Source organism: Aythya ferina (genome assembly GCF_964211825.1).
Source record: "Aythya ferina genome assembly, chromosome: 4".
NCBI lineage: Eukaryota > Metazoa > Chordata > Aves > Anseriformes > Anatidae > Aythya > Aythya ferina.
The window spans coordinates 72,142,739-72,155,103 of NC_140300.1; the positions used below are offsets into that span (position 1 = coordinate 72,142,739).

Sequence of the window (12,365 nt, forward strand, 5' to 3'; positions counted from 1 at the left end):
TCAAAGGCTAAGATAAAGTTTGGGAAAGGAATATTATATTGGTTTTGAGGGCTTACTTTAAACTTCCAATTCTGCTTTGGCCTTAATTCTGTCATTTGGTTATCTTTAGTTCAAATCAATTCATATTTCTTTAAGTACTTAATGATTTATTTATTTTTTTTTTTTTTTTTACTCTGGTGGGGTTGTTTGCTTGTTTCAGAGAGATTTTGCCTGTTAAAAGCAGAATCAGCAAATGCTTTGATTACTCAATCGAGGGCAAAACAGTTTGAGGAATGGATTTTTTCTTTAAGCATATAAGCACATGGGAGTTTATTTTTTTTTATCCCACTCATAGTGGGACTGGGGAGGATTGATTTCCAAGGAAAGCATTATAGTGCTAAAGCTTGTACATGTAGTTTGTAGGGGTATAATAGGTTATTAAGAAAGTAATCAGTTATATTTTGCTGTTAATTTTGTTTTAAAATGAGGCTATTTGGTTCTAATCTTATTTGGAACAACGTTGACTTTATTGTTCCAACAATTGTTATTTTTAAGTATTCTACATCCATTTAATATTTCGGAGTAAAGTTTACATTTGATTAGTAAAGTCCCTTGAAAATACAAATATACTTTATCAAAACTCATATAAAATGTAACCTCTGAGCAAGCTAGAAGTGGCTGTGTGCTACTGAAACCAATCTTTCAATTGCATATGGGGTGAAGGAGAATTTCTTTAGTCACTTCTTGAATGAGAAGGCTGAGAAGGAAGTGAGACTAGATTACTTTTATGTGAAGAAAACTAATGTAAAGTAAACAAATGTTTTTTTCAACTATGCTGAATAGCTTAGTTTATTTTCAGACCGCAGAACATAAACCTTTCCTTGAGACCGATTCAAATTTCCTTAATTCAGCTAAATTTTCATGTTACCTCATGCTGTATCTTTCTAATAGATGACCTTTTCTTTTTGTGAATGTTGTAACTAACCACTGAATTTCTGCCAAGCACAGATGAAAAAAGTCTTCATTCTGTTCTGCTTTATGCTAATTTAAATGTGATCTTAGTTTCCACTTTGTTTCCTCAGTGGCTAGTAAAACATATGCTTGCTGTTGATATTAAAGAGATTACATCCACTTGCCTTAATTGCTGGGAGAAAACCTGACCCTTTGAAGCTTTACGTATGTCCAAAACTCCTGTAACTTCTGTATTATTGCAATAAAACCTTTTTAATATAGTCCAGCTGTTGGCCAAGAGCTGCTTGTCATCTTTTCTCAAATGTTCAACTATTATTAAAAAAAAAAAAAAAAAAAAAAGAATTTCAAGGGCAAGCACTGCGTTTTTCTTGGTGGTAACAGTCACTTTTAAAGGTGGTGTACTTGCATTTTGCCCTGTGTTTTCCTCTTTTTGTGAGGGAGAATGAAGAGTCCTGCAAATGGTTTTGAAGAGCATGCCTTAGCATCTTTCAACACCCACCTCCCTTTGTAGGTATTATATCTTAGTTTGGGGAAGAAACTGCATTGAGGTGTAATTTCAGAGGGACAAGGGCACTGCCCTTGTGGGCAGTGGGGAAGGCTGAGAACTAAAGGCACTTTTCCCTCCAAGAGGACCCTCTAAGAGGACTGTCTAGGACTAGGGAGCCTTCCTGTGTGGTTCTTCCTGCGTCCTTCAAGAGAAATTACTTGGAGCTGTGCTCCTTGTATATGAATACAGGAAAAAATTGGTGTATTACACAGGACCTCTCAGCTTTAGTATCTGCTGAGGGAAAGAAGGATGATGTATACTTCCATGTTTTCTCAATAAAAAATAGATTTTAACAAAATGCCACTTTGGATAAATGGTGTCTGAACTGGAGTCACAGTGCGTCCCTTCTCACAGCTGTGGGAAGTCAGTGCCTGCTTCTGAGACAGACCTGCTGCCATTTATTCAAACCTGACTTAATATAACAGCGATGGAGGAGGAAAACAAGAGGGGAGCTACTCCATTGCAATAGCTGCCCTGAACCTCCTGGGGGAGATTTTGGTTTTATTCTCCTAAACGCTTTTGCAACCGCCACCCTCAGCGCAGCGCGCCGCACCCCCCTTTGACTTGTGAAGCGGGCCAGCTGCTGGGCTCCCCATCCAACCTCGGGGGCGCCTTTAGACACCGTTTCCCCCCCAAAAAAACCATTCCAGCCACTAAATCGTAGTCCCTCGGCCCCATTCTCGTCCTTTGGGGGCTTTGCTGCCAGCGCACGGCGGCGCAGCCCGGCCCCGGGGCGGGCGCTGTGAGGGCGCCGGGGGCGGCCGCGCCGCCTCAGGCCTCGCCTCCGCCATCTTAGGGGGGAGCCGAGCGCGGGCGCCTCTCGAAGGGATGGCGGCGGGGCCGTGGCTGCTGCGGGTGCCCAGCGCCACCGAGCTGCTGCTGGCGGCCGTGTGCTGGCTGGGCTGCTGCTGGCTGCTGCGGAGGAGGAGGCGAAGGGGGGAGCCGCAGGGGCTGCCGCCGGGCCCCGCGCCCTGGCCGCTGGTGGGCAACTTCGCCTTCGCCCTGCTGCCGCCGCCCCTGCTGCGGAGGTGGGTGCTGGAGGTGTGGGGCCGCGGCCGGGGCTCCCCCGTCTTCTCCCCTCACGTCTTCCTCACCGGGCTCACCAAGATGTACGGCGGCATCTTCCGCCTCTTCGTGGGCAGCCGCCCCTTCATCGTCCTCAACACCTTCGGGGCGGTGCGGGAGGCGCTGGTGCAGCAGGCGGAGGTGTTCAGCGACCGCCCCTCCGTCCCCATCGTCCTGATGATCACCAGAAAGAAGGGTAAGGGGAGGGGATGGGGCCGGGGGAGGCCCTGTTTTGGGGAAATTAAGGCAGAAATAAGGCTCCCGAACGGCATCGGGGGCATCTAACGGATGGGGCTGCCTTTAATTGCAGCGCCCAGAGCTTAATGAGCGCGCTGACATTTAGCGTGGATCAATTAAGATCAGAGGGACCTAGGCTGTATTGATTAAAAAGCAACCAGCTAGCGTAGATGCGTTTTTTTAAATTAATTTTAAAAAGGGATGGGCTAAGGATGCTGCTTTAGCAATATTAGCTACATCTTACTGCTGTGCAATTCTTACAGGGCGTGAATATTGTCAGGTCCTGTAAATTTAGCGAGGACCAAGGTTGGAAAGGGGACGAGCAGCTAGAGACTGGAGCAGTTTGAGCTGTGCTGCTGCTGTAAGCAAACAAAACCACCCCAGCCCCGAGCCCTGGAAAGCCAGGTTGGTTATTGACCTGGCAAATTCAGCCCCAAATAAACCCCTTCCCGCACAGCCCTTCCACGTGTCTGATGACAGCAGCGCTGCCTGGAAACTGTACAGGAAAAAGGGGATTTGAAAAGTTTTTGGTTCTGTTTTTAAAGTGCCAGGTAATGGGCATTTGAGTAGGTTTCCTAAGGATTGTGTTTGTACAGAGAGGGGGAAATGCAGCGGATTCGCAGCCTGTACCGACTCATCCCAGCGTCCTGCTTTAGGACTTTAGGAACTGGGTCGTGTGTTTATATTTTTCAGTCCATTGTTAATACTAGGAATAATGTAATCAGACAGCGTGGCTTTAAAGATTTCCAGCTCTGTGTTATATTGAGCTATTACACCTCTGGGACTGCAGACCCTTCAGGGTACAGCTGTCTCGCGTTTCTGCAAATTTCTGTGTTTCTATCTACAGATTTCTTACTTGTTTATTCTGCTTTTTGTCTTAGGGGTTATGAACATGAAGCCTTAACAGAAACATAGGTGACATTAAGTGTTGAAAAATGGTGCGTCTTCCTGTTGCCAATTTCTTGTGGCCATTTCTCTTCCATTTAAGCTTAGCAGTAAGATTTGCAGTTGACAGTAGAATTGATGTTGCTTTTATAAAGTAACATTTTATTTCTGGAAACAAAAACAAAAACAAAAAAAAACTGATGATGTCACTACATTAGGAGAACAACAGCAAAACTCTCCCTTGTTTTGGTGACTTCAAACATTATCGGGTTGACCAAGGAGTCCATCAGAAGTAGCTGGCAGTGTATTTTGGTTTTGTGGCAGTGTCTCTGGTGTGGTCTGTTAGGTTAACAGGAGATGTTTCTGTTTGTAAGTGAGCAATATTTACACGAAGGGAAGGAGCTGAGTGGTGTTTCGTAAGGATATAATTACCCAGAACGTGTGCCTAGAGGCACCAGAATTGTGGAGATGCAAGTCAGGTTGGCTCTGAATCTGGCTTCACCCTCCCTGGGTATTTGCAGCACGCGTATCCCTTACTTATATAGATTATAGCTGAAGAAAAAGCATTGGTTATGATGAATATGCGGTGCTTCCAGCCAGCTGGGCAGCTGAGCTCTGCCACAACAGCTCTCTGCCCAGCAGTCCTTCCCAAACTGAGCCTGCAGGGGCTGCCCACGGGCTGCAGCTCTTCAGGAACTGCTCCCACACGGCTCCATCCCACGGGGTCCATCCCCCAGGAGCAAACTGCTCCAGCACGGGTCCCCCACGGGTGGGCAGCAGCTCCCCCCAGCCCTCCTGCTCCACCGGGGGCTCCTCCACGGGCTGCAGCGTGGAGATCTGCTCCGTGTGGGACCCGTGGGCCTCCCAGGGCTGCTGTGAAGAAGTTTTGGGAGAGCTGTGTGCCTCCTCTAGCTCCTAGCCCAACGCTTGGGACAGAGTTGCCGTGTAACTTTTCTTTCTCTTCTGGTTTAGGGGTTGCAGGCCTGGGTTACTGTTTCCCCTTGCAAGCAGAGCGGAGTGGTTTCAGACTGTTTCTTTCTCTTCCAGGTGTTATTTTTGCACCTTACGGCCCTGTCTGGAAGCAACAAAGGAAATTCTCTCTGTCCACGCTGCGGCATTTTGGAGTGGGAAGGCACAGTTTGGAGCCCAAGATCATAGAGGAGCTGAAGTTCATAAAGGAGGAGATGCTGAAGCACGGGAAGGATGCATTTAATCCTTTCCCGATCATTCGCAACGCGGTGTCCAACGTTATCTGCTCCATGGCCTTCGGCAGGCGTTTCAACTACGAGGACGTCGAGTTCAAGACGATGCTGAAGAACATGGCCCGCGCACTGGAGCTAAGTGTGAACAGCTACATGATCCTGGTCAACATCTGCCCGTGGCTGTACTACCTCCCCTTCGGGCCTTTCAGGGAACTTAGGAAGACAGAGTTAGACATGACTGCTTTTCTCAAAAAAATAATTGCACAGCACAGGGATACGCTGGATGCAGCAAATCCCAGGGACTTCATTGATATGTACTTCCTCCACGCGGAAGAGCAGAAGAACAACAAGGAGAGCAGTTTTAATGAAGACTACCTGTTTTTTATCATTGGTGACCTGTTCATCGCGGGCACAGACACAACTTCCAACACGATCTTGTGGTGCCTGCTCTACATGTCCCTCTATCCAGATGTGCAAGGTAAGACCAAGTTCATTCTAGGGGTTTTATTCCAGGCTAAAAAACTCCAGATGGATTTTCAGAAGCAGAAGCAAACAGCTGCACTATAGAAGTCATTAGGGGTGCTGCTACTACACGTGCATGTGCAACAAATATAAACACAGAATCACAGAATTTCTAGGTTGGAAGAGACCTCAAGATCATCGAGTCCAACCTCTGACCTAAAACCAGGAATACTTTCCTTAAGTACCTGAGATTTTGAGGTTTTCAGGTACTTCAGCTGCTTTACAAGTTAGCAAATAGATAGTGTTTACAGCCCCTATCTGTCTGGAATAATCTGTTTAAATAGGTCAAGATCGTAGTTTGTTGTACAAATAATCTGTGTCAACACAGGTTGCTGAGCAAAGGTTGCAAAGTAGGGTATCACTTCAGCAGACAAGGTTCACAAAGGACAGATTTGAAACAGTATCGCATGGGCTCATTCTTCTGTTTTTTTAATGATCCTGGGTTATCACTGCTTGACTTGATAGGCAGGTACAAGAATGAGATATGTTCTAAATTACACAAGTGATATCTGGAAGGGTTTTGTGGTGGTGTTTTTTGTTGTTTGTTTGTTTTTTTTTTTTAATCCCTGTCAATATATTTGTCTTGTTTCCTACAGGAGATACAAGAAATGCATAACTTCCAGCAGTAGCGAATGGTGCAGACAGATACTTTCAGGGCAGGCAAACGAAGGGCTGTTTGGGGTGGGGGAAATCAGGGAGTATGTATTTGTCTGCTGAAGGCAGTTTTCCTTGTTACATGGGAAAGAGAAGAGGGATATGTGTGAGTGCGTGCTCACTCCTGCATGTGCGTGGATGGAGGCAGCAGGGAGTACTTTATTTCAGTCTGTTCCCTCACTTATTTTTGGCCCTGGACTTCTGAAGCTCTGTGAGATTTTTAAATCCATGAAGCGTAGTGGAGCAGGTACCCGAGGGCCAGACCATTAACAGACCTCCTACCATTTAGGTATTTTTTTTGTTGTGTGTTCTTCATAGGAGGACTTGTTTTCCTAGCAAACCCAATAGGTGGCAGCAAATGTTCATTGAACGCAGCCCATATGACATTTTGGGGTGCTTCTCTGCCTCTGAAACCAGGAAACTTTTTTCACTGGGCTTTTATTTAATCTGGAGTCGGCACTAGGGAGAGAGAAGAGCAAAAACTTTGAACTCTCAGAAGCCTGGATTCCACATCTTGGAAAAGGGAAGCTGGACCACCACAAAATAGTCAGGATATCAAGGGTGGAACCTGAAAACTGACTTCTTATTTTGGATGGAAGGCTGATTGTGGTGTCTTCTCCTCTTTCAAGGTTGTCTTTGAAGAAAGGGACAAACGAATACTTTGACCCTTTTTGCTTTATAGGACTGAGCATGGAGATCAGCTCATTAATTTAATTTTTTCCCTTTGCAGAAGGGCTGTATGGGGGAAGGAACGTCCTTCCTGGGGAACTGGGAAGTAGCTGAGTTTGGGTTCTGGGTTCTGTGAGCAGAAAGCAGGAAACAGCAAGAGCAAGTTGGGTGTCTGTGGTGCATGCAGTAACAGCACCAGAATGCCTGCTCCGGAGCAGAGTACCCAAAGCAGCTGCCTTGACATCTTGCCCATCTCTTCAGCACCTTTTCCAGTTTAGAGAACTGACTTTTTTTTTTTTCAGGGACCAGAGACCAGCTGCAGCATGCAGTGCCTGCAGTCTGGCTTTGTTCTTTTTTAATTCTGGCCAGAAACTTGATGCTTTCAAGTTCAAGTTACCATATAGTTAAATGGCAAACTGAGGTTGGATCTGGAGCAGAGCTTTTCCTGTACTTAAGCCATGCAGCGGTGCTGTCAGTGTCTGTCCTGCCAGTGGCTTTCCTCTGGACAGTTGTCAAGATTGTGCTTGGTTGTTTTTTTCTTAAATGAGGCTGTTCTGTAGGCTTCTGCTGGCATAGCTATTCCTGCTAGGAAATCATGTCTCGCAGTCGGTTTTGCCAAATCTGTGTAAACAATGAAGCACAGACAAGTGAAATTGAGGTCATGCCTTCTCACATATTGTGCATCTCTTTCATTTTTCTCACTCCCTTCGAACAGAGAAGGTTCATGCAGAAATCGAAGCAGTTCTGGGACGTGACAAGGTTCCCTCTCTCACCCACAAGGCTCAAATGCCCTTCACAGAGGCAACCATTTTGGAAGTGCAGAGGATGACGGCCGTGGTTCCCCTTTCCATTCCTCGAATGGCTTCAGAAACCACTGGTAAGCATTTGCAGAGACTTGTTCATACAGCATTTCCTTGGTGGGTGAAAATCTGATGGGACATCTGGTGAGAATTTACAAAGGCCTCATTTATGCACTGGGACGTGTAACTTCGGTATGGGAAATGCCAGTCAGAGAGTGGGTGGGCTCAAGATACCCACCTAGGTAAGCAGCACGCCTGACCTGACATCCAGAAGTTTTCTAATGTAGAGTCTGTTTCCCAGAGGTCAGTTTGTGTTAACTCATGTGCTTTGTGGTAGTTAAAAGCTGAGAGGCCACCTTTGCATCGAACAGCAGAGCTGTTTTTTGGCTATCAGACACAAAACTCTGAAAATACTAATTTCAAGTAGCTGCTTTGCTTTGCTGAAAGGCATGTAACATACAGAACTAAACGTGAGTAAACACGTTTACAGAGTAAAACGTGGCTGAGGCTTCTCCGCTGCTTTTTCCCTGCAGGGAGCTGTTGCCCTGGCTCGGTGTCTCTCTAGCTGCTCTGGCCTGCGTGATGCTGCCCCGGCGAGGCTAGCAGCAGTCACCTTTGCCTCAAGCTCCTGCTACGTTTGCAGCCCGCAGCTGGGGTTCTGTCTGAGTGTCGTGGTGGTTTCCAGGCTTCTTTTTTTAATAAGTCGTCTGTGTTTGCTCCTGGCAGTGTGTCAGATCCTCTGTCTTTGTGCTTTTGTCCGAAGTGCTGCAGGGATACACTATTCCTAAGGGCAGCGTCATCGTGCCCAACTTGTGGGCAGTGCACAGAGATCCTAACATTTGGGAGAACCCGGATGACTTTCAGCCAGCAAGATTTCTGGATGAAAATGGCCAGCTAATTAAGAAAGAGGCTTTCATTCCTTTTGGAATGGGTAAGATATCCACACGCACTCATGAGCTGCTTGGGGGTGGTGGCGTTTTTCAAGCAGAGGGCCTCAGAGGCATGAGATTGACAAGGACTCACGGGACTTTCTGCAGAGCTTGTTTTATTATTTCACTTGGTGGCTTGCAAAATGGGTCGGGTTCCTCAGAGCTCCAGTTGCCGGGCAGAAATGGGAAGTGATGAATCTTACTTTGACACCACTTTTCCTACGGATGTAAATGCTGTTTATACCAGGCAGTAAACCTAAGCAAAATTCAGACTCAAATACTGGAGACCAAAGCTTTGGAAGTCTGTGATTTACTCATGGCTTGAGCAATTCTGTGTTTGGGATATGCTAGGCTAGGAGTTGCATGTGTGTTAACAGCTGGCTCAGCAGCATCAAACAGTAACACATCTCTTTCTAACTGTTCTTCAGGTAAACGTGTGTGCATGGGAGAGCAGCTGGCGAAAATGGAGCTGTTCTTAATTTTTGCAAGTCTAATGCAAAGTTTTACCTTTGTGTACCCTGAAAATGCTACAAAACCATCTATGGAGGGAAGGTTTGGTCTAACGTTAGCTCCGTGTCCGTTCAAAATAATAGCTTTGAAGAGATGATACAGCGTCACAAACGAGGAAACCAAGAAATACTGCACTTTTTAATTCCAGCTTTATTTTCTTTCCAGCTTATTTTGATAATTTCTTACCAGAAAAATGGTGACTGTGTAGGCTTTCATTTCATATCAGTGAGAAAGATCCATTTACAGTTCTGGATAGAAAACATTCTTTTGGTTAGCTGTTGCATTCCACAGAGGAACTGACTGTATAGTTTGCAATTTGATACTAAAACTTGCTGGGCTTGAGCCCTCTGTCTGTTAAGCTAATGCTGTCCATTTGTCGGATGTTAATTATGGGAGAATGGTCCAAAACATCTGTTGCTACTTTAATGAATAATGATTATTATTTTGGTAAAAGCAGAATGTGAACATTTAACCCACCCAACATGTGAAGGACATTGTCTAATATCAGAAGAATTAACGATTAACAGGGTATTAGCCTTTTCTGTGTGAAGAAACATTCTAGCAGAGCCTAAATAACAACAAATCTTTGTTTCAAAGGACTAAATGACACTTGCTTTAACCTTGGAGCACTCTTTCTTGTGAGGAAGTCATAGGTGTAGACTGGATCAAATCAGTCCCGATTCTCGGATCCAAACTTCCTTGACTATCAGGGCTCACTGTAAACACGATATGCATGTACCAACTCAAAAAAAAAAATAATAATAATGCACATGCCAGGCTCACTTGGAGGTCAGACAAATCCTTGGACATGCCACGTTCTTAACCTGGGGGTGTGAAAGGAGTGCGCAGCCTCTGGGCACAGATGTTTTATTCCTAAACATCAGAGCTGATTTCCCTAACACAAAGCAGAAGCCTGTTTTCTCTGGTGCCAAACAGATACTCAAGACTACATCTGTGCTTCGCATTCGCTGTTTTCTCCGAGTCAGAACTGATGGTTTTTTCTCTGGCTGCAGCCTGGGTGAGACCAACAGCCTGCTCACCAGGGAGACCTCTGTGTGGATAATCCTGAAGCTGGGGGCTTGCACTCAGGATTTTCCTGTACGGGCAGCGGGGATAGTACTGCCACAACCTTTTTGGCTTTGAGAACTGGAGTCTTGCGTCAAATGCGCATCAAAACGACACTATGGACATAGGTCTTAGGCATATAAAATGAGGAATCTGACAAACTTGAGGTCTGACTATAGAGGATGTTTCTTTGGTATCTCCCAAATGCCGTAAAAAGATCTGTTGTATGTATAAAAGTAATGTGACAGGACCTTACTCTTTTCTCATGCAGAATTTTGGTGCTGTTGACCTTTGTCAGAACGAGCGTCAGCGAAACCTGTCAGGTATTTCAGAACAGGGCACTCAGTAAAGCCATTTAAATAAAAAGATCTCTCAAATGTCTAAAGTAGTCTTTGAGAGATGTGTAACAATTAACCTTTACATAATGTTCTTAACAATCCTTAAATCTCTTTATATACCTTTTGAGCTATCAGAGTTTCGTATTAGATAAAATAAATATGTATGTATTCTTCTAAGGCATTTTTGTCCTTATTAGAAATATAGAAAATACTAGCAGTGCTCCTGATGTCAAGTTTACAAGACTGGAGTGTGAAATAGACTGTAAAGTGAAATTGGGAATTCTGTAGCAGAAATGAAACCTAAATTGCAAAAGAAAATTCAGTCCGTAAGCTTTAAATTAGCTCTGTTTCTGTCACTTTTTAACTCGAAGTTTTAAAGCCAACTTGTGCCTAGCAAAGACTGTCAGATACTTTGGGTTTCAATTAAGCTTTTCCTTAGCTGTTACAAGTAACACAATGGCTTAGTTTCTGAATAATGAATTTGGTTAGTCTGGTACCCCTCTGTTTTTTGTGAGAACGTCCAGTTCTTATAAAATCTAAGTTTTCACTGTATAGGATAGCCCCTGCTGGAGGATGTTTGTTTGTTTGTTTGTTTGTTTGTTTTTTGGTATGAAATTTTTGAAAACCAGATTGCACAATAAGAAGTTGAGTTTGCTACCGTTGCTAATTAACTTGCACTAAAAGCTGACTTCATTGGAGTGATAAACATTTATTTCTTTAGCTTTATATTTTCCAATGAATAATATACAGTTGGGATTTTTGACTGGAAATCCTTAAATGCTTAATTTGAAAGCTAAAGTGAAATGCTGATAATATTTATCTTTCTGTTGAAATGCCTCTATAAACACATAATGATGTTAGTGTGCAACTAATGACATATAAAATATCTGTCCTTTTAATCATGAGGACATATTTGAAAAGCACTTTAGTATTTTATTGTTATTTTTTTAAAGATTCCAAAGAAGAGATGATTCACATAATCTCCTAGTATGTGGAATTATATATATTTGTGCGTGTCTTGCCTGCTGGATTTAGTTTAAAATGTCAGCTTTGAAAATTACCCTCCTACAAAAAGCACTTTAAAGGTGTAATTTCTGGTGATACCTATAATCAAACACCGTGTGTTGTGACAAGCTCAAAATAGTGATGTGGCAGTGCAGCCGTGTCAGTGTCTGCCTGAATCCAAGATGCTGTTGGAAGTGACAGTACAGACCTGCCTCTCATCGCTTCCAGATGCACTGACGTTGGTGTAGGATGCCACAAAAGTAACTAAACAATAGCAATGCAATGTTTGTGTTTTCAAAACCGTGTTGCCATCTTTGGTAAACTGTAAATAAAGTGGCAGCAGATCTGGTTTGTATTGTAGATTTATCCTTCCCTTCCCTTTTTTTTTATTGGAGGAGGAAGCATCTCAAATGCCTTATTGAAAAATGTACATTTATATAAATGGATGGCTATTTCTGAATGATGAAAATGTCTTTATTTCTAAAAATTACTTCAGAATTTGCTTCAATGTAATTTTATTTTTAATAAAGTCATTCCTAAGTAAGTGCTTGACAGCTTTGCGCAGTTATTTTAATGAATTCCATTTGTTGGCTAAGCTTGCGATATTTGGCATTTTACATGTTATGTAAAACAAAAAGCTTTTGAGTGAGAAGATGTTACAGAATGTTTTGGATGGGGAGTCAAGGAAGTAGTGGGAGGGTGGTGGGGGGGTGAAACTGGGAAAATATAATAGCAGGATGTTATGAGCAAGTAATAGAGTATGTCTCTTCGTTCCCTCCATGCAGTTTTACAAACCCTGTTATTCCGAAAGAGTAAAAGGAGGAGAGAGGCGTGGAGATGGAGGAGGTAAAAGGGAGGAGGTGCAAAGAGGAGATGGACGGTCTGAGGAGCTGAGGTGTAGTTTTGTTGGACCCCTGGTGCAGAGGAGTCAGAGGGCAGAGGTGCTGGGGCCTGAGGGGGGCAAAGAGAGGCAGGAGGCCCCTGAA

General features: G+C 44.1%; 1 protein-coding gene across 1 annotated transcript; it reads left to right on the forward strand.

The window, feature by feature from the left end:
* Window positions 1-2,269: 2,269 nt before the first annotated feature.
* On the forward strand, window positions 2,270-11,923 carry CYP2U1 (cytochrome P450 family 2 subfamily U member 1). The gene is made up of 5 exons (XM_084518963.1): window positions 2,270-2,759; window positions 4,733-5,365; window positions 7,448-7,609; window positions 8,296-8,463; window positions 8,890-11,923. Exons 1-5 carry the CDS (start codon window positions 2,327-2,329, stop codon window positions 9,066-9,068), a joined length of 1,575 nt encoding a protein of 524 aa, XP_084375089.1. The 5' UTR covers window positions 2,270-2,326; the 3' UTR covers window positions 9,069-11,923.
* The last annotated feature ends 442 nt before the right edge of the window (window positions 11,924-12,365 follow it).